The following is a 25,670-nucleotide window of genomic DNA, read 5'->3' as shown; positions in this document are numbered from 1 at the left end:
TGACATGACTGACAGCATCGAGATCCTTCAGGTCTGCAGGAGGTAGTTTATTGGAACAAAATGAGAGAAAACCAGATTGTCTCTGTCCGAATACAGCTGAGACGCTGTGCTCTCGGCTTATCGTCCCTGTGGATGGATACTGATGAATTCCACTGCTCTGTCCAGGAAGGCCGTATCAGAGATTTCTTTCAGTATAAATTTATAAATTTGCATGACTGAGCATTTCCGTTTTATTTTAGGTAAGTAAAGCTTCCTGCATTCTCACAACACAAAGCTTGCTGAGGTTGCTGAAGTCCAAAGAAGCAGCAGCAGCTGTGGATGTGAAGACGTGGCCAACAATTATTGAGACAGGTAACAGTGATTACAGAAAATTAATAACTTCACTAACAATATACATTTGAGACGTAGCTGATCCATTCGATTAAAACCACCCAGTCATATTGAAACGTTGCAAACACATATATATATATTTTTTATATATATATTTAGTTTTTCCAAATATGACATAAAGATATTCAAGGCAGCCCAGGCTGGATTTACTAGAACCAATATGACTGCCCCATGAGCCATTATTCATGCTGTTTGTGTCAAACCAATATGGCTGGACATGCTACACCTTCTTTAAACACATATATCAGGGGCGTCCAACGTGCGGCCCTCCAGCTGCTGCAGGACTACATCTCCCATAATGCTCTTTCAGCTAAGGGGCAGGCTGAGGAGTATTAGAAATGTAGTCCTGCAGCAGCTGGAGGGCCGCACGTTGGACGCCCCTGACATATATAGACAGCTTGTATTGTAGAAGTTGCAGTTTGTTTTCTCACTGTCTGTGCAGTGATCCCTTTGCTGATTTTTACCTAGATCAGTACAGTTGATCTTAACTACAATTGGAGGATCACTCTGTCAGTCTCTGATCAGCTGTCAGTGGAACCCTCTTATTAGATATACCTTATTTTCTGCTTCCAACAGGAAGCCGTCTATAGTTTTATTCTGTTAGAACATTTCTGGTTTTAGAACTTGGTGGAATAGCGTGGAACATGGCGTAATGTATGTGCTAAAAAAACTATATGGACAGACTTGTTGGACTGGTAGAGGCTTTTAGTTCTGAAATGATTCTCGCTTCTTTGGTTTCAGATGATTTGCCCAGGAAAAGAGCTCCTCAGATGTACAAACCACCCACCCCGGAAATGCTGGCATACCTGGATTTCAGTGTTAGCACAACTGGCATGCTCACAGGTGTGAAGGTAAATATCACAACAACGCACAAAGTCACTTGACCCCAACAATGCAGCTGAGGGTAGTAGGGTTTTTTTGTTTAAGAAAATGGTTAATGAACACTTATATTAAATCTTCTCGTGATCTCTCAAGGGATTAAGTGAAAAGGGTCCATTTAATCAAGTAGTTGATGCTCGTGCCCTCCTCTGTGCCGTCACTTTGTTCTCTTAGTGCGTTGCTGGGGCTATAAAGCACTGTGGGATCCTCACCTGACAGCACAGGCAAGTAAATTGGCTTTTTCACTTAATCTCATGAAAGAATAATTGTGCAAGCCTTTTAATGAGTAATGTTTGATCTTGTTCTTAAGTGAAAATAATCTTTGACAATTTAACTTTACTGAAAATTCCACTGAATTTCTGCAGTGGAATCATCTGGCATTCCCAGAAATCATCTGGCATTCCCAGAAATAGTGCTACAGAGGCCTACATCTTGTTCTTCCAGTGAGATGTTTTAAGAGATTACTTTTGTGATAACATTTTGTAGACTAATGTATTAGATATATTAGATGCATGTAAGTTGGGTCATCAGAAGAATAAAAATGATCTTTCTTTTGGTAATAGTCATGAGCTTTTTAGAAAATGGCTGCCAAAGCAAATCTGATTTTCTATTTTTAACAGCTTTATTATGTTAGATGAAAGGTTATGTATTTTGTTGAAATACTCATCTGGCTGTGTTTCTTCCTAACGTGGCTTAGGGGATATTTTAATTTAATTCTGACACTGTTTTTGTTTCACGCACTTTAATATGACTCCATGTTCTAGATGTCCCATGGAGCTGTAAATGCTCTCTGTCGCTCCATAAAGCTGCAGTGTGAGCTGTACTCTACCCGTCAGATTGCCATCTGTCTGGATCCTTACTGTGGACTTGGCTTCGTACTTTGGTGCCTTTGTGGGTAGGTTCCAAATCTTGTGTGTTGTACTTAAAGAACCGATCAAGACTTCAAGTATCTCTATGATGAAATGAACTAATCAGGCCCTTGTTGTTGTGTCAGTGTTTATTCAGGTCACCAGTCAATATTAATTCCTCCTATGGAGTTGGAATCAAACCTATTCTTGTGGCTGTCTGCAGTGAGTCAGTACAAAATTAGAGACACTTTCTGTTCCTATTCTGTAATGGAGATGTGCTCAAAGGGACTCGGAAGTCAGATCGAGGTGCTGAAGGTAACAAAATGATTTCAAAGGTGGTTTCTGTCATCGGTATCTCTTACTTCCGTATATAAGGCTTCTGCATTTCCACTGATACTATTTATCACCGAAACACACTTGGAATGGACCAACAGCTTCTCATCAATGCGTCTCTTTAACAACCCTCACATCTAAGCTTTTTACTAAAGGGACACCCCAGCCAACGAATGCGCCTGATGCATGTGATAGCCGAGTGCTCCCTTTTAAATTATTTTCTCCTACTGGTAAATGCATGGGAGAGATTTAGCAGAATCCCCCTTATGCACCTGCCTCATTTTCTTCCTCCCGACTCCTAGAATATCCCAAAGCGTACACCCCATGTACTTACTGCTAGCCGGCTCTCAGCTCAGGCACAAGTTCCAGGGGATCTAGTACCATTGGTTACAATGGGAGAGCGTTCACGCTTTGTTCGGAGTATGAAAGTAGGACCATCATGGAGATGCAGACCTTTATAAAGGCTAAAGATCGCCTAGTAATTCCCTTCCGAAGAACTTTACATTCTTCATTGGTGCAGATGTATGGGACGCGTTAATGAAATAGATTACTTTAACACTTCCAGCAACTGAAAGGTTAATGGCTGCCGGGAGGGCTTTCTTCCTTGTTGCTAATAGCACTCAAGTAACAAAAGTATCCAAACAGTGACTAATAATGTTTCCTGGGTACTTATCTTAAGTCTCTCAATGGATACATTATTAGCACCAAGTTAGAAAACCCTCCCTGTAGCCATTAACCTTTCAGTTGCTGGAAGTGTTATTTACATTATTGGTTCAGCTGTATTTTTACCGGAGTATGGGGCATGAACTATCGACATCGATTTTATGCACGGAGCTTTATATATATATATAATGAAGTATATTACGACATGCTGTTTTTTACTCAAACCTAGTTTGTGAAAACAATATAATTTCATGAGTAGCCACCTTCAAAGGATGCAAGAAAAAGAACCTGTTTATTTCTGATTCACTCGGTAACAAATCCAACTTTTAGAAAAAAAAATTGGACGCAGTTGAGATGTAAGACGGGTTCGTACAGAGTGCAGAGTTTGCAGATCCGTGCATAAACATCACAGGAAATTACCCCACTATTTTAATTACAAGTAAACTTTCTTTTTTTATTTATTTATAGACAAAAGGCATTAACCTTTCCTACGTACGGACGTGTGTGGTGGTTGCAGAGGAACGACCAAGAGTTGCGCTGACCTACTCTTTTTCAAAGCTGTTCAAGGACCTTGGTCTGTCTCCTCGAGCTGTCAGTACTACTTTTGGCTCAAGAGTCAATACGGCAATATGTTTACAGGTAAAATCAGTTGAATATCGCAAGAATAGGAGTGGTTGAAAAATCACTTATATGGACGATTCATGTGTTTCTGATTTGTGGACCTTCTGTATGGGTTCCTTTCGTAAACATTACAATTGTCAGTGATAATACAGTGTTTGGCAAAAAGGACGTGAGTCTCAAAGTACAGAATAAAACACAAGCACGATGCAGTTTGAATGACAGGTGTTCATTTTATTATGTTATATGCATTCTATGGGGTTACGCTGAAGCGTTTCTGTACATGCATTTAACATGCACCCGTGTTGATTCAGTGAATGTTATCTTTTTCTAATCCGCAAAGGACAAGAATTTTTATTACTACACACATGCTAAAAATGTGGATTCTTAAAAAAAAACAATTGTAAGGGAAAATAAAACCAGACATTTTTGAATGATAAAAAATAGATTATGTTTAACCATATGTTTATCGCTTGCTTTTTAGGGAACCTCAGGGCCAGATCCCACAACTGTGTATGTGGATCTCAAATCGCTTCGGCATGACAGGTATGGTGAAGGGGGGCTCACGCGTAGTGAACTATTTCAAAGCATAGAGACCAATAGTGGAAATCATTCCGATCATTAAGATTTTTACAATGAATGTGGTTTTAGCTGGTTTGCATCTCATGCTGTATATATTGAATACTATTCACGCTGAGAATGACCTACATTGGGCTGTTTTGTAGCCCGGTTTACCGGTTTGCCATCCGGCCTGATAGCGTGACTCTCATTCCCAGATGCCGGCAGGTTCCGCAGCACGTCAGAGCCACTTTTAGCTGTGGCCTGCTATTCCCATCTGCTGATAACTGTCAGCAAACAAAATGCTATGACCTTGATAATGTAGATCAAGGACAGACCGGTGGAAGACTGCCATCATGTCATCACGCTGCCAGCCTACGTCCTCTGTGAATGTCAGGGGGAGAGTTACTTGCCATTGCAGTATTCCTTGTTTTGTCCCCTCATGGATAATTCATAATCCTTAGCACATACTGAACAGGGGTTTCTTCACTAAACATTTCATCTTATTAACACATTAGGAAGAGCCCTCCATGGTGTTACGTTTGCAAAGCGTTCTTATTGAATGGGAACCATTAAAGTGTTCCAGTCAGCAGAAGCATTCCAGCCGTTGCCATGTTGATAAGAACCCTTGCAAACTGCAGAGACCCCTTTTTATCGGTAACCCTCAATATGTTTGACATAATGATGGGAGTTGAATAGAAATTGTGCAGGCGCAATACTCTAGCTTCATCAATGGGGCCAAGTTCTACATGTAATACTTATAATTGTAGATGTGAAGTAGTTACCATGGAAACCAGTGGAATGTCTGGATGATTACTGTAAAATCTCTGATCTAATAACCATAAGTGCAGGATATGCAGTTTTAGTAGAAAAAGGTCTCTGGCTGTTGGTCTGATCGATGATCGGTGAATCTGATCAATTATCAGCGCCTTAGAGTCATTGATCAGATAACAGTTTACTTGCCATTTTCATTGGTGAATTTGATCAATAATCAGTGACCTAAAATGTTGTTAATTATTGATCAGATAGTACTTAGTTCTATAATAAAAATGTAGAAATAAGAATAAAATATTTTTAGGAATCCTTTGTGGGATATTTTATATACCCCTTATGGCCTGGATGACCTGTCTTCTGTCACTGATGGGTGGGGGAGGGGTCCTTTAAAACCGCTGACCAGGAGGCACCTTTGACTTCCAGGTGGGTGCTGTTGAAAACTTTTATTATCATTATTTTTATTTTATTTTTGAACTCGGTGCTGGTGCGCGATAGGAGCAGAGCAATGATTGTGACTAGGTCTGCACAAGGCTGTGGGGGCTGAAGACACAAGTGTTAACCCCTTCAGTGCCTCAATCTCATGGAGCAATAATGCAGCATAAACAAATTTTGATTCTTGTATAATATGCACGCCCTTGTTGAGTCTAGAAAAGGGGTAAAGTGTTCATATTATGCCAGAGATTTTACAATAACATTTAGAACTTTACCCATCATTGTATTTTAGAAATCGAGCCCTGAATAGAGTCTGGATTCTTCTACCTCTGCATAAATTCTGATTTTCATGAATAAAAAAAAATCATTGAATATGTGATGAATTTGTTATTTGTATTTCTGTTCATGAAAAGGAAGAAAGAGCTGGTAAAGTCCAAAACAACCAAACCCCAGCAATCTTCATGTTAGAACACCTTTGCGCCTATTGCATCAGAATAAGACATGTCAGAACAATGAATGCTATTCACAAGTTCCATGTTTAGCTACCAAGCTGGAGAGCAGAACCAGAGGTAGCATCAAGTACCCTAAGGCCGAATTGGACTGAGAGTGAGGACTTCAGTTATTGGCATCAGGAGACAGGGGCTAGAAGCGACAGAACACGCTTATGACATGCTTAAAGTGTCTACTGGTTAACCCTTTAGGGAGCGCTGATGCTTTGCTTTTGGGCCTTATATTGTAGCATTAAATGTCTTGCTTGTGTAACATCATAGCTGACTACCAATAATCTTTCTTTTACCAAATCCCAACACACTTGATTGTTAAACATGCTAAAAAAAGCAATACATAAATATTGGAGACCTACTATCTATATATAATACACCTTTGCAAGCAGCCAATTGGATGTAGGCGTACAGTAGTGCACATCAGCTGAAATGGCTGTTAAAGCTATAAATATATATTTGAGTATTATATATATATATATATATATATATATATATATATATATGTTTGAATATTAAATTGTAAAATATGGCGGATTAAAATAATATTTCTCTCCTCTTTTCAGGGTACGCTTGGTGGAGAGGGGGTCTCCGCAGAGTTTACTTCTTATGGAGTCTGGAAAGGTAATTATTTTAAAATGTTTGTCTTAAGAGATAGTTGATCGTTGTTATTACCTTCTAGTATTATATGTATGTGATATAGCTTGGAAGGCATCTCCCATGAAAGATCTGAGCCTTCATTGCCTCCTGAAGAAATATCTTTGTCTTGAAAAGATTCCACCCAGCGCTGTTTTAACATCAATGACTGGCAGCGCTAACAACGCCATCTGGCCTCCCAGAGAAATGGGTTACCAGCAACTACATTATAAAGAGAATCAGTCGTCATAATGTAGAGTTTTACTCCATAGTTTTATGTTCTATTCTAAGTTTGAAGCTGTTCTGATATCAGATTTAAATTCTGTATAGTTTTCCCATTTAGATTCACAGGTCTACATTAATATACCTCATGTAAGCGCTGCGTAAACTGCCTATATAAATAAAAGATCATAATAATAATAATGAGGTTTTTTTATAAAAGCAATTAGTGTATAGTGCTGAACTACAGTCATAAATGTCCAAGAATATACTTGCCACAAAAGTATTTTCACGATAGATGAAATTGACTATAGAAAGAAAGCACCGTTCCCTACTTGCCCTGGATTAACACTATTTAAAAATATATATATATATATTGTATATACATTTGCTTACACTGCTTAAAGGTAGGTCATAACAACGTTATGAATACATATCAGTTATTTTAACATTTGCTCTTTCCCTGTATTTGCATATTTGGTGGCAAGAGTGAAGTGATCAGCAGAAATGCTCGAATGGTTTCTGCCCCATACGGCCAAGAATCGCTCCTTAGAAATATAACCGTCTGTGCCGATATGCATGTGGTTGGTAATATAACGGGCTGTTATCATTTGTGTGTCTCCTGTTAGATTTTACCTGGAGTCACGGTGATCATTGTTAATCCAGAGACCAAAGGACCATTGGGGGATTCTCATTTGGGAGAGGTGGGTGCACCTTGTTTCGTTTTCTGACGCGTGTATCAGGTTTGTGTGCCAACCATAGATATATCATAAGAATGATTCATGTAAATGGCAGTTATCATTAATAGTTTGTCTGCAGCCTGGGATGTTTGAGTGTAAACGTGTACTGTGGGAAGCTACACGAGCACACATCTTAGTTTAACACATATATTACTCTTGTTGTTAAGAAGGACAAGCTTTATCCGTTTCTAACCAAATATCCCACTAACATGGCTACTTTCTACCTGTCCATATATACCGGGTGATGCGCAGTAACGTGAACGTCTCTGATTGAGCTATGCTTTCATTTGTGTTATTTCTACTAGTTAAGGTAGACCTTACATTACATTATACATTACATTATATTTATTTATAAAGCACAGGCTGATTCCGCAGCGCTGTAACATTCATTGGAACAATTTATAAACACATACAATGACAAACTGGTGCAAAGGAGAAGAAGGGCACTGCTCCTGCAAGCTTACAATCTAGTCGGTGGTTGAGGGGAGTGAGACAGTAGGAGAGGACTGCTTGGATGGGGATGAGTTGATTGGGTTGCGATGATGTGTAGACCTATTGTTTTATAATGCTTTTTTGTGCTATTTCTGTAGGTATGGGTGAATAGCCCCCATACGGCCAGTGGATACTACACAATATATGACAGTGAAAGTCTACAAGCTGATCATTTCAACACCAAGCTTAGCTTTGGCGACACACAGACCCTCTGGGCGAAAACGGGATACCTTGGCTTTGTCCGGAGAACAGAATTAACGGACGCAAGTGGCGGTACGATTACAATCTACATAGATCTGTCTATTTAGTATCTTCTGCAGAAAATCATCACCTTCTTCACGATAACGTCTTGCGCTTATGCTCCTCTGTCAGCTGCTCTGGCACCCACTTTACTGAACTTAAGGCTGTCATGAATCAGGGCAGATCCAACACTCACATTCAGCTTTCCTGCAACCTCTTCAACTGAGCAGACATGCGAAGCCCTTCTGCCCACAAAATGGGCAATCCAATGGCTAATTCAAGTTTAATTTTTTAAGGCTATTTGATCATTAGAGAACCCTTTCTAATTATGTTAGCAGAGTGAGAAGTATCCTTGTTTTCCATGTAAATGGCTAAGTGACCCAAACATTTATACGGCAGTGTATATATCTATAGATATATATACATGGCAATGTGCAATCTGACATAATTCTTTCCAGTTCAGAAGATGAGGTTGACCACAGTTGCGGTTTGTTCTAAAGGTACTTATTATTCTTCTATGCATCTGTTTTGTCTTCTGTAGAACGTCATGATGCACTGTATGTTGTTGGAGCACTGGATGAAACACTGGAGTTAAGGGGATTACGTTATCACCCAACAGATATTGAAACATCGGTTTCTCGAACACACAGGAGCATCGCTGAGTGGTAAGAGCACACATTCACTCCAATAGCAAAAGAACATCCACTTAAATTTTAAGCGTGTCCTACAGAAATGTCTTGTGTTGAATCTGTCTATAAAGTATAAACGCAGACTAATGTACTACTGGTTACAAAAAAGGCATTTTCTCCACATTTAGGAACAGAATCAAAAAGAAAAGTGGACTTAAAAAATTATTTTTGAATTAAAAAATAACAAAAAATAAAATGGCAGCAAAAGTTACTGTGGCTGCAATTGCACCGGGTGGAAGCAGGAAAAAAGTACCAATAGCACTGGTACAAATATAACAAATGAAGCTACCGGTATTTGGATCAGAAAAGATCTCTAATCAATCTGTAGTTGAAAAGAGCAGCAGATATTTTTTGGTGACTTAATGCACAAATGATGACCTCGTTTACAAGTGTCTGAAACCATTTGAAATTTTGTAAAGCTTGTTATCCCCTATCTTGGGCTGTAATTTATCCTTAAAATGATGCCTTTCTTGGAAGGCGGTCTGTAGAGAAGGTGGCCTTTTACTAGGTTAGTCTGACATATAATTATAGCCTGCAGGACAGCACGGTTTTAGATGCACCGCAAAGTCATCCACAGAGACGTGTAACCTACTTTGTCGTACATTGTAATCTTTTGTTTTGTTTATATGCAGCGCTGTTTTCACATGGACCAACTTACTAGTGGTAGTGGTGGAGTTGTGTGGCTCAGAGCAGGAGGCCCTGGACTTGGTTCCTCTAGTAACTAACGTGGTGCTAGAAGAGCATTACTTGATTGTTGGTGTGGTGGTGGTCGTGGACCCCGGAGTTATACCCATCAATTCCAGAGGAGAGAAGCAGCGGATGCATCTGCGGGACAGTTTCCTGGCCGACCAGTTGGACCCTATTTACGTAGCCTACAACATGTAAAGATCACAGACTCAAACAGCCTGAATCACCCACTTATTCTTTGACAAATTTCACGTAAAATACCTATGCCTGATGATAGTTTGAACTTTGTATTTTCTTTTTTTGTTTGTTTTAACTTTTAGTAGACCACAATCTGTCTGCATTATTTTATTAAAGGGAACACTGTGCTAATGTAGCATTATAAAGCAGATCACTGGATATTTAGCTACACCTTCACTGCAGAATTGACCGCACGAGTCCAACATGCAGTCTGCATTCCTGTGGCGCTGCAGGGGTTAAATGGGGGACGCACAGTGCAGTTTCACATAACTTGTATGTTTTAAAAAGTCTGCAATATAGATGTATTTAATTATGAGGAATTTTCACATCCTCCACATTTTCATTTCGCAGATGCTTTCTCATTCAACCGTTTGCATAACAGGGGGTAACGCGCATGCCGCTTTGGTGCTGCTTGGGTTAATGTAACATACAGTAATATGACTTTTTCATAAAGGTGCCACGATCAGCCTGCTTCAGGATAACGGAGCAATGTAGCAGGTCGGAAACGGCTGGGGGTCGGATAAAAAGAACAGGAATTTGACATTTTAATCCCCCCCTCCCCACTTAGATATGTCTTAAATGTAAAATATTCAACTTATATTTTAAATATGTAAATATTAATATAACAGATTTGCTTGTGATAAATATGGAATTGGTGTGGAATTGTTCTAGGGATGCAGTTGAGGGTTTTTAGCATTTTACTAGGTTTTCGATGTATAGAAAATGAAAGTGATAGACTGATTGTGTTCTATTCCATTCAGAAGTATTCTATTGCCTACTAATGTATGTTATATATATATATATGCTGAATGTTTAATGAGCTAGTCTTTGGGAAGTAGCTAACTATTCAACTGTTTTTTAATCTAACGTTATTCTTAATGCACTTTCAGTACTACCTTCTCTGCCATTGTGATGAGAGAGAATGCTTTTCTTTGCAATGGCTGGGTAATGGTGTGGCCAGATCTTCTTCATTCTTAACCAGCAGTCTGCACATACTCGCGATATTCATATACCTGCTGAACTCTCACATGTCAAGGACACCTCAGATCAAGAAAAGTAATGTGAATGCTGCACTGATTATCCAGAGGATTCTAGCAAATTCAATGTACGTCTATGCTTCAGACACCATTGGCTCCAATGTTCCTTCAAGAGCTTTATATCAGGGGTCTATTATGTATCAAAATACAGTCTGTTAAGTACTGAAACTCGTATCGCACCTCTTTCCTTTCCTGATTCACTAAGTACCTCTTATTTTGTGCTGTAGCCCGTGGCGCTTGCATCTTTGCCACGCTATATTGGTTTGATGACCCGTAAGACCCTGGTATTGGAGCCAGTTGCACAGTAGGAGTCGTGTTATCACACTGTTTATGAGTAGGCAGAAATACCTTTAGTCAGCTGAGGCAGACACCCACGTTATACCCTACAATATATTGCATTCCAAAAACAGATATTTGATGGCCGTATTTACATTTTTCATTAAAGAAAATGCTCATCCCAGAACATTTCTGAAATGTATTTTAAAACTACATTTTAACCCAACCACGTGATTCACTTGTATATCTTCTCCTTACAAAGTATCAAATTTATTCTGCAAATACTATTACAGCAGCTTGGTCATAGAGCACATGTTAGGCAGTCATTTCAGATTCCTAAAGTTAACAAATAGATTCATAGTTTTTCCCCTGCCAGATTTTAAATACCTTCAGCTTGTCAAAGTAACAGAAAAATACCAATGGAGAATGGAAAAGGGACATTTAAGTGTATAAATAGGTGATTTCCTTCTAAGATATAGGCATATCTAAAATATATCCAGGCCAAATCTAGTGTAAGTATTGAGGTGCGTCCTCCACAGTTATCAAATTCCCTGCAAGACCAATTTATTCCAATGAGTAAGAGTAAGGGGTTGACCTCGTCACAGGCGAGAATATACTTTTCAGCAACAAAAGAAGGAACGTTTAGAGGTGAAGTCTTAAAAGTGACAGATCCACTTTAGCGTTATATCTGAAAATAAAACTATGATCCCGTACAATATTATCTGAGCAGTGATTCCCATTTTTTGTCCCATTATAAAGAAGAGTTACTGTGTCAGATGGATTTTTTCCCTGTTTTGTTTCCAAATCTGTTAGAACCACTTGCGCTCCAATACAGCACAATCTAGCACTTTACTGTTAGGAGTTTATTCTCTAAACAATAAGTTGTGGGTGAGATGAAAGATCACAAGTGACTGCATTCATTCTGTGTTATAGAGAGCCAGCTCTGGTGGGCGACTTCATGATGGTTGAGGTGGCCTTCATAATATGAGGTGCTGAGAGAACATTCCTCCTCTCCTAAGACACCATGTTTATCGAATAAACAACTTTTTATTTGGCAGAAGCTAAGGAGGGGTTGTAAAAAGGCAAACTAGACTTTTGCAGCCCAAATGTTGTTTTATTAAAAAGAGCTACTGTGAAACAGTCTTCCGACTGGTCTTTCTTGATAATGCCAATTAACGTTGCTTGAGAATTCACCATGGTTAGTTCATAGAAGGCCTTTTATTCTGCTTGTGAAGTTTGATACACTGGTGATTTATGTATTTAGGCAGAGTTTACTTACAACACAGCTAAAACAGTGATATATGTATATATATATATAATATATACACACTATTGTTCGAAAGTTTGGGGTTGGACAACGAGGACATTTTCTAGCTGTGTAACTTAATTGCAAATTAAGCCTTAATTAGCCTTTTAAACATGGATCACCCAACAGAACGTGCCATTGGAACACAGGAGTGATGGTTGCTGATAAAGCGCCTCTGTGCGCCTATCATGATATTCCATCAAAAATAAGCCATTTCCAGCTAAATTTAGAACATTAATATCTGTGCTGTATTTCTGATCCATTTCATGTTATTTTAATCGAAAAAAATATCTGATTTTCTTTCAAAAACAAGGACCTTTCTAAGTGACCCCGAACTTTTGAACAGTAGTGTGTATATGTACACAAAAAAAGCAATGCATCAGTCTAGAATCTAACCTTTGCACATTAATATCCACCTTAATAACCAACGTCCTAACGACATGCAACCTGCACCTTAACACTGTACAGTGTATAAATATATTTTCGGAATATTCAAGTGCATGATCAGTACAGTGTCTAATAACAAGGTGTTTGTTTTTATGTGCTTTTATGGCATGCACACACTATTGTGCCTCTAACATCAAGTTACAGATTCAAGTTGCACTATTATAAGGCGCTACATTTTTACTTTTGTCTTGATTCGGGTGTCGGACGTTGCCAGAGCTAGAAGTGCTAAAATTGCAGAAAAGGCAGATAATTCACTAAAATGTTACTCGCAGTCATAACAATCAATGATTTCATTATGAAAGGCCAGCGATTTTCCCCAAAGCTGCAAAGCTGGCCGTAATGTAGCCGATTTACCAGTATATTATGCCAGGTTAGGTGGTAAAGTCTTACTGAGGGTTTCCCCCCCTTTTAATGCATTGCTAAGGCGGTGAGGGTAAATATTGCAGCTCCCCATTATCTACTACTTCTATCTACTCCCCTTATGAACACAGCCTTTAATTATAAAAATATTTTATCCCACATTTTATTTTATTTAAAATATTTACTTATGGCAACTCCCTGTATAGGTAGAATCCCACATAAAAAATCTACACAAAGCCACTCTTTGTCAAGTTCTATAAGTGCTTTTTTTCTTTTTGCTAAAAAAATGTAAAATGTCAATCAAGTAACAGCTTGATCCGGGAATGCAGCTTTCCACTGTTTTAACATTTGTGAAAGTTTTTGTTTTATTCTATGTATTTTTGTATAAAGTCTCTTTCTTATTTATTTTAGATTTTCAGAGGAAAAAAAATCCTTAATTAACAAAGTGTCTGAGAAAAAACAAAACTTTGTTGACTAACTTGGTTACCGTTTACTGTGATTTTTATTTGATATCTTTGTATAGGGATCAATGTCTTTGTCTCCATAAATAGGCATGAATTTTAAAACCCCTTCGCTTTTCTGATAGCTCTAGTTTAGTGGATAAAACATCTGCTTTCTGCATAATAGCGAGCGGACGTCCAGCTGCCCCTGGATAAATATGAAGACAATTCATTATTCCGTTGTCAACTTATATCCTTAATTGATTACTTTCACACTCTTTACTTTTCTGCAAAGTGTGCAAAACCTAGTAACATGGAGTTTGACAGCAGATAAGAACCCATGGTGTTTCCCGAGCTGGGCATTGATCAGACTGTTGCACGTTGCTGTATCCTCTCTGTTATTAAAGTTTTGGGTAGGCATCCTCAAGGTCCCATAACAGTTGTCTCTCTCCCTCTGTGATCACAGGTTAACCTTTTGATAGATACATCTGCCAGTGACTGTGAGGGCCACCTGTGCTTGGTGGAGATGCAGGGAACATATGTTTCTGGGTAACCTTAACAACGACATTTAGTTACTCTGGTTCTCAAGATGACTCTTGGGTCTCACGAAAGCACAGGTCAGCCTTTAGATTAAAAGTGATGTAACTTCATTATGCTTTGGGTCCACAGGACCAACCTTCTGAACTTGGATCTTTATACCTCCTTATTAGGTATCATCTGACTACCATACCTGTTAATTTACTATGATCATCAATATATGTATTGTTTGAGTGAGATGATCATTTGGATTTTGCGGTTGTTGTTAACTCATAATTTGTGTTTTATATATATATGGTTCATTCTAATGTTTTCCATTTGACGATAGAGCTTAGTTATATTTTAGGTTGACTTGTAACAGGGAAGCCCCTAAGAAATTTTAATTGTAACACTTGTTTACAAATTGAAAAATGTTGAAAACTTGAATGTTTTTGTATGCTGTTATTTTGCACCCCGGATTCGCCACTTGGAACATTTCCATTAATGTGTGTTTTGGCTCAAGACAGCTAAAGCTATTGTTAGAACTTAAAACTGTTTTTATACAAATCATGTGTGTGAAACTAGCGTGTTGCTTTCCCATTATGTGATTACATCATGTATGAAACAATTAACAGTGTATACAAAAATATGGTAAAATTCAGCTATTTTGACTTTTTTTTTTGTATTTTTGTCTTTTTGGGGGATGGGATGAATAAATGTCTTAGAGAAACTGACGCATCTTTCAACGTCACTAATTTAGCAGAACTACCTATAGCTTGTATTTATGTGAGCATTCTATAAAATCTTGCATAAGGAAGCTGCGAGGTGCGGTGAAGAAGGTGACGAAGCATGTCTAATTTCTTGCCTTGGTGTTAATAATATTATTATTGTTTTTTATAGCACCATCAAATTCCGTAGCACTACCTTACGAAGAATGCCTGAACTATTCAATAACAATTATGGTTGTTACATATACCGTATTGGCTCGGATATAGGCCGCCCCCTAAAAGTTTGGTGCTTTTTTTAAAGAAGAAGTTTTTTTCTTTAAAAAAGCACCAAAAAAACATGCTGCCACTCTGTCTCCCCCCCCGAGATATGCTGCCACTGTCCTCCTCCCCCCACCCCGAGATATGCTGCCACTGTCCTCCTCCTCCCCCCCCCCGAGATATGCTGCCACTGTCCTCCTCCTCCCCCCCGAGATATGCTGCCACTATGCCCCCCCCCGACTTACCAGAGCAGACTCCCGGGTGTCTTGCGGGGCCGGCGGGGGACATCTACGCAACACGTGTATACAACTTCCGGTGCCGGAACTCAGCGGATGTGCCGGCACCGGAAGTTGTATACGCGTATTGCGTAGATGTCCCCCGCCGGCCCGCAAGACACCCGAGAGTCTTCTCTGGTAAGTCTTGAGGGCAGAGGTAAAACGCATCGTGCGGACGGTCAGCCGGTGACCGTCCGCACGATGCGCTTAGACAACCTCCCGTGCCGGCACCCCCCCCCCCGTGGAAAGTGCTGGCAGGGGAGGCTGTCTGAGCGTATCGGAGAGTAGGAGACAGGTCCCCTGTACCGCTGCGGGGGATCTGTATCCTAACCCCGCTGCCTGCCCGGCGCCCGGGACTGCATGTCTCGGGCGTCGGGCGCTAGACCCCGAATATAGGCTGCACCCCCACTTTAAAGACTTAAAGTGGGGGAAAAAAGTGCGGCCTATATTCGAGCCAATACGGTACATAATCGGGGTTTGTAATGCGTATATAGAGTATCTCAATAGGCAGGCTCCATGTAAATATTACAGACGTGAGTATTGAGTCATTAAGTCTGTTCCGGACTGCCAAAGCACAACACAGAAAAAAGTGGGGGCATTTCCAGGTGAATGACGAGTCTGTGCCAGCAATAAAATGATTCAGGACAGAATAATCCGTAGGTAGAGTATACCCAGTGGACACGGAAGAAATCTTTTTGATTGAGCGTCTGTGTTCCGTGCTTCTGCGGTCCTCCTGCACTGAATGTAAATTCACTGTCTACTGATCGTGTCCCAGCCCGTCAATGTCTCTTTGTTATAACATCATATTGAAATCGAGTGATCATAGCCAAAACTCATCAGTCTAGACTGTATACGGACGGAAAAGGATTACAGAGAAGTTTCAATTGACCTATAATAAAATTGGTGTCTTCATTTATGTTTGAAGCGGATATGACTGCAGATTTAGGGTCTGGAGAATGGTGTAGTTGAAAAAGGATCAGTTTGCATATCTATTGTCTGAATTTGCAACAAACTTTCGCATAAATGAATAAGGACTGAGGTGTTGATGTGGGAGTCAAATCCTTCCCCGTCTCCAAGAACACCCTGCGGGTGAAGTCAGTTGTGATTCACTTAAACCAATGGCTTAAGCCAAGGTGTGAAACATCTGCCTCCTGTTTGCAATCACCTTATCTGACCACTTGTGAGGCAGCCCTATATATTTCTAGACCCCACTTGGAAACCAGCTTGCTTGGAAATGTAGCTGCTGTGGCCTCTCCCCACGTGGACTCTTCATAAGTGGACAGATAAGAGTTACACTGGACTTCAACTGGAGGGAAACTACATACCAAGTACCACTTGGTATGTAGAAAGCAGGTAACCCACATAAGCGCTTGCTTGCTGCACTCCTTCCCTACTATGAACACATACATGTTTCTTCCCACAAATCGCACAATCGCCGCAGCCTCTACACCCCTTGACAAACCCTCTACAGTCCACTTAACTCCATCCCATCTATCACCCCACCCTAGCTCATATGCCGTTCTGTTTTCTTCATACCCCAACACTACTAAGCACTCACAAGTAAAGGCATCCAATGCCCACAAATCACATTCCCATTTGTTTTCTGTCTGTGTCCTACTCCTTCTGTGCTCAGGTGACATTGAACGTAACCCTGGCCCTACCATCCCCACCTTCTTCCGTCCTGGAATGCACGCTCTGTTTACAATAAACTAACTGCTGTCCGTGACCTTTCTATCTCTAACCACCTAAGCCTTCTCGCACTCACTGAAACGTGGTTGACACCCTCGGACATTACCTCTCCTGCTGCTCTCACTTACAGTGGCCTTCACTTCAGCCACACTCCCGGATCTGGAGACAAACAGGGAGGTGGTGTTAGTATTCTCCTCTCTCCTCGCTGCACCTTTCAATGTCTACCACCAATTCCCTCTCTGTCTTTCTCATCTTTTGAAGTACACTCTCTGTCTTTTCTCCCTGATTGCTCTTTGCATTGCAGTGATCTACCAGCCTCCTGGCCCTACCTCATATTTCTTTGATCACTTTGCTGCTTGGCTTTCCCACTTTCTTTCCTCCACCATCCCTACACTAATCCTAGGGGACTTCAATATACCTATTGATGACCCATCCTCACCTGCTGCTTCCAAACTACTTTCACGCTCCTCCTCCCTCGGACTCTCACAATGGACACACTCCCCAACGCGCCGTGGCGGTCATCAAATAGATCTAGTGTTCTCCCACCTTTGTTCCACATCTCAGTTCTACAACTCTCCCATCTGTCTGATCACAGCCTGCTTACATTTATTCTCAACATCACACACACCCTCCCTACCCAAGAAACCACCACAAACCTACCGTAACATCAGCAACCTCAACATTCCACAGCTTTCAGATACACTACAGCCACTCCTCTCAAGTATATCCTCCTCCTCCTCCTCCTCCTCCTCCTGTCCTGACCAGGGCCGGACTGGGACTGAAAAGCAGCCCTGGAAAAATTTGGAGACCAGCCCCATATAGTTTATCTCACGGTCGCGCTCTTTAACCACACGCACCCCTTATACATACCCGACTCACACTATTCGCCATTCTTTTTATCTCATTATTTGTATTAAAATGCCAGAAAGCAAAAGTGTTAAAAGGCCCTAATAAATTAAATACATTACACATAATGGGATCAAAACATTTACTACTGCGAACATTTTAGATGAAAAAATTCAGTGGAACAAAACACTGATCACATTATTCTTCACGATATTCTGGTAAGAAACTTTTGTTTATTAATTCATGTAGACTATTTTTTTCATATTTAATATAAGCTATGATTGAGATATGTTTTTTTATTTTTTCCTTTTATTTGCCAACCTACCCCCGAGTTATGCACATCTGCCCCCAGGCTTGCCACTCTGCCCCCCTGATATGCCTTCTAACCCCCTATATGCCACTCTGCCTCCAGAAATGCCTTATACCCCCTATATGCCACTCTGTCCCATGATATGCCTTTTAACCCCCTGTATGCCACTCTGCCATATAGGGGTCAAAAGGCATATCATGGGACAGAGCGGCATATAGGGGGTATAAGGCATTCCTGGAGGCAGAGTGGCATAAAGGGGGTTAAAAGGCATATCATGGGGCACTCTGCCTCCAGAAAAGCCTTATGCCCTCCTATATGCCACTCTGCCTCCCCGATATGCTTTATACCCTCCTATATGCCACTCTGCCCCGTGATATGCCTTTTAACCCCCCTTTTGCCACTATACCTCCAGATATGCCTTTTGACCTCCTCTATGTCACTCTGCATCCAGAAATGCCTTATACCCCTATATGCCACTCTGTCTCATGATATGCCTTCTAACCTCCTATATGCCACTCTGCCATATAGGGGGTTAAAAGGCATATCATGGGACAGAGTGGCATATAGGGGGGTATAAGGCATTTCTGGAGGCAGAGTGGCATAAAGGGGGTTAAAAGGCATATCATGGGGCACTCTGCCTCCAGAAAAGCCTTATGCCCCCCTATATGCCACTCTGTCCCATGATATGCCTTTTAACCCCCATATGCCACTCTGCCTCCATGATATGCCTCAACCCTCCTATATGCCCCTCTGCCCCGTGATATGCCTTTAACCCCCTTTTTGCCACTATACCTCCAGATATGCCTTTTGACCTCCTATATGTCACTCTGCATCCAGAAATGCCTTATACCCCTATATGCCACTCTGTCCCATGATATGCCTTTTAACCCCCTATATGGCAGAGTGGCATATAGGGGGTTAGAAGGCATATCATGGGACAGAGTGGCATATAGGGGTATAAGGCATTTCTGGAGGCAGAGTGGCATAAAGGGGGTTAAAAGGCATATCATGGGGCACTCTGCCTCCAAAAAAGCCTTATGTTCCCCTATATGCCACTCTGTCCCATCATATGCCTTTTAATCCCCTATATGTCACTCTGCCTTATACCCATATATGCCACTCTGGCATATAGGGGGTTAAAAGGCATGTCATGGGACAGAGTGGCATATAGGGGGGTAAAAGGCATTTCTGGAGGCAGAGTGGCATATAGGGGGACACACTTACATACACACACATGCCGATTTTTTTTGTTTTTAACACATTCAAAAAAATATTATACATTTTGTACAAAAAAAATACATTACTTTACTCACCTTCTACTTCTCTTGACTTCCGTCCTCTGATAGCCGCACACTGTTCTCTTCTCTCTCCTGACAGGATGTCACTGACCTGACATCCGGTGCCGCAGCAGTCTGAGCGCGAGGGGGCGGAGCTTCCACCTCACGCTGCTCCCATCACTATGCAGCCATCAGACTGCTGGTAATGTAATCTAAACGGCCGGTGCGTGCTGATGCCGCCGGCCGGAGCTACTTTAACACTTTTTTTTTTTATTTATATGGTAAGTAGGATCGGCTCGCCATATAAAGTAAAAAAAAAAAAAAAGTATTAAAGCAGAGCCGGCCGGCGGCATCAGCACGAGCCGGCCGGCGGCATCAGCACGCACCGGCCGTTTAGATTACATTCCCAGCAATCTGATGGCTGCATAGTGATGGGAGCAGCGTGAGGGGTGAAAGGTCAGTGCGAGGGGGCGGAGCTTTCACCCCTCACGCTGCTCCCATCACTAAGCGGCCATCGCACACGGCTGCTGGGTGCTGATGCGGCCGGCCGGCGATACTGTAATACATTTTTAAAATTTAATATGGCAAGCCGGACCAGCTTGCCATATTAAATTAAGAAAAAAGTATTATAGTAGCGCCGGCCGGCTGCATCAGCACCCAGCGGCCGCTCAGGTCCCAGCCCGCCCCTGGTCCCAGCCCACGGACCTGCCGGCCCACCAGGAAATTTCCCGGTATCCCGGTGGGCCAGTCCGGCCCTGGTCCTGACACAGCTACAGCTCAGTATAACCATACACTAGCCTCAGCCCTAGATATGGTTGCCCCTGTAACTGTATGCAATCCCCCATGCCGTCCACCTCAGCCATGGCATTCCAAACAGACACGCCTCCTTCAAAGGTGTTCACGTACCGCTGAGCACCTGTGGAGGAAGTCTTGTTCACCTGAAGACTTCATTCACTACAAAGTCATGCTCTGCTCCTATACATCGGCCCTCCATCTCTCTAAACAAACATATTTCATTAATCACCTCTCTTTCCCATAACCCTAAACGTCTATTCTCCACATTTAACACCCTTCTCAGACCCACAGCATCTCCCTTGCCCTCCAACTTCTCTGCCCAAGAGTTTGCCACCTACTTCAAAAACAAAATTGACATCATCAGGGATAACATCCTCCCCCATAGTGTCAATCATATGGTACCTCAACCTCCCTCCTCACCTCAATCCATCCTTACCTGCTTCAGCCCAGTTACACCACTCAAAGTTTCCAACGTCTTCCCACCTCACCACCTGTCCCCTCGACCCTGCACCTTCATATCTCCTACAACTCTCTAGTGTCCTTAACCCAACCCTAACCCACATCTTTAATCTATCCTTGTCCTCTGGTGTATTCCCATCCTCATTCAAACATGCCATCGTCTCCCCCATCCTAAAGAAACGTTCACTTGATCCCACATTCCCATCAAACTACCGTCCAGTTTCACTTCTCCAGCTAGCTTCCAAACTGCTGGAACGATTAACCTACAATCAACTAACAAACTTTATCTCGTCAAACTCTTTACTTGACCCTCTACAATCTGGTTTCTGTCCAGAGCATTCAACAGAGACTGCACCGATTAAGATTACTAATGACCTCCTCACAGCTAAAACGAAAGGCCAATTCTCACTGGTTGTTCTCTTGGACCTCTCAGCACCCTTTGACACAGTCGACCACCCCCTTCACCTACAAACCCTCCATGCTCATGGCATCCGTGACATGGCTCTTTCATGGCTTAAATCCTACCTTTCTAACCATAGTTTTAGTGTCTCATTTACTGGAACTTGCTCCTCTCCCCTACCGCTATCTACTGGTGTTCCTCAAGGCTCAGTTATTGGGCCTCTGCTATTCTCCATCTACACTTCTTCCCACCTGAAAAAAATCTCCCGAATCTCCCCTTTCCTCACGCAAGACACCACCAAGTTACTAATCCGCTCCCTTGTGATATCCTGCCTGGATTATTGCAACTGCCTACTAACCGGTCTCCCGCCTTTTACCACTTCAATCCATCCTCAACACTGCAGCTAGATTCATTTTTCTCTGCTGCCGCTCCTCCGCTATGCCAATCACTTAATTGGCTCCCCATACCCTTTAGAATCAAATTTAAACTTCTAACCCTGACCTATAGAGCAGTCAACAACTCTGCACCTCCTTACATCTCTATCCTCCTATCCAAATACACCCCTACCCGCCCTCTTCGCTCCTCTCACGACCTGCGGCTTTCTTCTACTGTTGTTACCTCTTCCCACTCCCGTATTCAGGATTTCACCTACGCCGCTCCCCTCCTGTGGAATTCCCTTCAACGTTCCGTCAGACTTTCTGCCTCGTACATGACTTTCAAAACATTGTATGTGTTTATAAATTGTTCTAATAAATGTAACAGCGCTGCGGAATCGGTCGGCGCTTTATAAATAAATGTAATGTCTGATTATAGGGATCTGCCTTTCTGTGTCATTCACACGCCTCTCATCCATGATGTGATGGGCCAAACATTTACCTTTGATTATCTATGTAACCCAAACTTGATTTGCTTTGTTATAGATTTGTCATATGAATTTTAATTAGAAATTTGCCAACTTTGTTAATTTGTACGAATGCCCGAAAAGTAGGAGCCCCAACCAAACTCGCAAAGCAGAGAGCTTTTGCATTTCATTTTATTGCTTCATTCATTCACTCTCTCAACGTCTCCCTATGGTCTTCACCAACCACTTCCGTGTCCCTGTTTTTTTCTAACGCTCTGCTTCTTGTCTTGACTCGTGTTCTTCTGTCTTCTTTCGTGGTCTTCTTCTCCCAAATATCTGCTCCATTAACCTGGCCTCCCGAAGCGCCACCGTTCTTTTGCGGAAGTACTCCAAGAGGCCAGAGCAATGCAGACGCATTTGCAAAAAAGAGAAGTGTCGAAAATCTTCTTTTTCGGCTCATCTGTCTGCATTATTCTGGTGTAATACGTCAACAGGTCGATTGAAGGGATGGGGGAGAGGCACCACCTTGTTGCGGAACTTCTACACCAAGCCACAATAATGCAGACAAATCCACGGAGAAAGAGAAGCATTGCCCAGGCCTCTTAGAGCACATCTGCTCATTCGTGGAATCACTTCTCCCACTCCTTCACTCACAATTGCCAATATGTTCTTTATCAACTGAAAAACACAACATGCTTGTTTGCTCTAAAATTGATCATTGTTTGATTTGCATATAAGTATGAAAAATGAATGAAATTCTAGGTTTATATTTTTTCTGGTAAAATTAGTTAAGGATTCAGTCTTGAATGAAGGCAAACATAGTGGATGAAGGCAAACATAGTGAGATGACTCTTAAGTTAGGGAGAGAGCGTGAGAAAATACTGCTTCGGCTTTCTAGTAATGTTTTTGTTTCATTCTTTAAATTAATATCAAACTTTAGGGGTGCGGCCTATAATCGGGCATGGCCCTAATTGGGTCAATACGGTAATTGTTTTAAAGTACTTTATTTCAAAGAAGCTGAGCTCTGTGGCAAATGATGGCATTCTGTGAACTAACTGAATGGTGGCATTTTAATTCTTCTATTAAACTTATCGCTTCTGTACCTAAATGCAGCCAGGACCATCTTTAATGCAGGTAAAAAAACAGGACATCTTCGGTTCACTATTAGCTTGTGTTTGTGAGCATGCTTAGCTTCGTTGAGCGTTGTCTATACTTCACGTGCACAGTTGCCATAAATGTGTGCTGTTGGTCTGCTACTTCGTTGGTGTATGTTCGGGAGAGGTATCCTGGTATAGGTATCCAGGGCACGGCTGCTTTGGCACTGCCAGCTGAGTGAATCAGGGGCCATTTAAAGTATACACCTCACCAGGTCCTCTACTTGGTACAGGTGGTCCACCAGAGTATTCTTGTCCAGAGCACCATAACCATTAAACGCATCTCCTAACGCAGCATTTGAAAAGACTGCTCCTACGTGCAGCTGAATACCCAAACCCTTCCCAGTAATGATTTTTTAATCAAGTCAAATTTTTGGCTCATTCCTATTTTTGATGGGATCACTGGTAACAACCTAAACGCAGGCACTGATGAGCTGTTGCCATAGAAACCATAAAAGATTCTTAAATGTCTGTGATTAAATATGCAGAGTAATTAATAAAATGACAGCTCTGATAAGGTTTATTTGCTTAACGTACCATTATTATTATTATTGTATTATGTAACGCCATCAAACTTTGCAGAGCTGTATAAAGGGTAGACCGGACATAACAATTTGTATATAATATAACAAGATGACATTCAGACACATGTAAGATGGGTCCTGCTCAAACAAGCTTACAATCTACAGCAGGGGCGTCCAACATGCGGCCCGCCTGACCTCGAGGTACGACCTGCGTGTGATCTGCAGCCAGGGCAAATGGGATCGCAAGGGCCCTGCTGCTTACCTGTGGGAGGTTCTTTTGTACTTAACGGAGGAAACGTAACCCAGCAGAGTCACGTGAATTTAAGCCACATCACATGACTTTACCCCATTCCTGCTTTCTCTGTGCGGTACAAGAGAAGTTGCTCGCACTGAATGCAAACAACCCAGAGGGAAGCAGCGGCACCTAGAGATCTGCAGTGCAGGTAAGAGGGTGGGGGAGGGTGTATGAATGAGTTTGCGTGATTGAAATGAATGAATCTGTGAATGAATGAGTATATGAATCGGTGTATGGGAGATAGCGTGAATGCATAAGGGGGGGGCATGGCACAGGGTGGCTATAAGCGATCTGCAGACCCCATGCTGCTGGCAGCATCGATACACTAGGGGGGCAGCTAGCCAGGTTTCTGTACAATTTAGGTGTGTTACTTTCATTAAAAGTGTGGTTGTTTTATTTTTAAAGGTGTGGGGGTCATTTTCGGTCTCGTCTGGGTGAACTCTGAATTTTTGGTTTTGGTCCCGAACTTGCATTTTAGTGCATCCCTAGAACGAATGGAACTATTTCATTTTTACTTATCCTCAATTTGTAGTCACAAAACTTTCTAAGCCCGGAAATCAGGGAGAGGAAAAGTAAAGGTTTTGCGTCATTTACTTTATTTTAATCTGCATATTTGATTGAAGGTCATATTTTCTTACAGTGAAAAATGAGTGCAGCCCTCACACGTATACAATTCTGATGAAGTGGCCCACTGCAGAAAAACTTGGACACCCCCTGATCTAGAGGGTGTTAAGGCGTCTCATACAAGAGGTAAAAGTGCCGTTGTTGGGGATGAACCAGCCGCACTAGCGTAAATGTTGTCTGAAGGAAGGACGCTTCTGAAGTCCCATTTCCTCCTTCACACAGGCGAGTGCCAAAGACTCCATCAAACCGTAATTAATCTGCGAAAAGTGTGTTTTATGAATGATGCTCGTTAATGGAGTCACCGGCCCAAGAACGGCTGCTGTTTAATAACATTACAACAGAAAGTGCGTCACCCAGTCACAGACATGCAGCTCCCCAGAAAAACAACCAAGAATCCAGTGAGTATGGCCATTGGCCATGTATTGATTACACTCCGCCCCGGCACCGACAGCAACGGACATCCCCCCCCGGCACCGACTGCAACGGACATCCCCTCCGCCCCGGCACCGACTGCAACGGACATCCCCTCCCCCCGGCACCGACTGCAACGGACATCCCCTCCCCCCGGCACCGACTGCAACGGACATCCCCTCCCCCCCGGCACCGACTGCAACGGACATCCCCTCCCCCCCGGCACCGACTGCAACGGACATCCCCTCCCCCCCGGCACCGACTGCAACGGAGAATTCTGCGCTTCAGCTGGTGACTCTCCAGGGCCAGTTAACCCCTAGTTTGCCGACCGTCGTGAAGGCCGGACCTGGCAAATATGTCTTTGCCGAGATATCCACGAAAACCCTCAGTACTCGCCCCGCCGCCCACTACTCCATCCGGGCATTCAAGCGGAAGAGGAACTGACTCCCGCCTCTCATGAGCCGCAC

General features: G+C 42.1%; 1 protein-coding gene across 1 annotated transcript in view; it reads left to right on the top strand.

The window, feature by feature from the left end:
• Positions 1-10,183, top strand: part of DIP2B (disco interacting protein 2 homolog B) — an 84,970-nt gene extending 74,787 nt beyond the window's left edge. The window contains exons 28-38 of the mRNA XM_053455816.1: positions 240-351; positions 1,132-1,241; positions 2,034-2,164; positions 2,264-2,432; positions 3,582-3,752; positions 4,216-4,277; positions 6,562-6,619; positions 7,480-7,554; positions 8,181-8,355; positions 8,864-8,987; positions 9,644-10,183. Coding sequence (XP_053311791.1) covers positions 240-351; positions 1,132-1,241; positions 2,034-2,164; positions 2,264-2,432; positions 3,582-3,752; positions 4,216-4,277; positions 6,562-6,619; positions 7,480-7,554; positions 8,181-8,355; positions 8,864-8,987; positions 9,644-9,896 — 1,440 coding nt within the window. The 3' untranslated portion in view covers positions 9,897-10,183. The remainder of the gene's footprint in view (positions 1-239; positions 352-1,131; positions 1,242-2,033; positions 2,165-2,263; positions 2,433-3,581; positions 3,753-4,215; positions 4,278-6,561; positions 6,620-7,479; positions 7,555-8,180; positions 8,356-8,863; positions 8,988-9,643) is intronic.
• Positions 10,184-25,670: the final 15,487 nt, after the last annotated feature.

This window comes from Spea bombifrons, chromosome 2, assembly GCF_027358695.1.
Source record: "Spea bombifrons isolate aSpeBom1 chromosome 2, aSpeBom1.2.pri, whole genome shotgun sequence".
In the NCBI taxonomy this organism is placed as follows: domain Eukaryota; kingdom Metazoa; phylum Chordata; class Amphibia; order Anura; family Pelobatidae; genus Spea; species Spea bombifrons.
The sequence above is the reverse complement of the archived record's forward strand: the minus strand, read 5'-3'. Positions and strand labels throughout refer to the sequence as shown.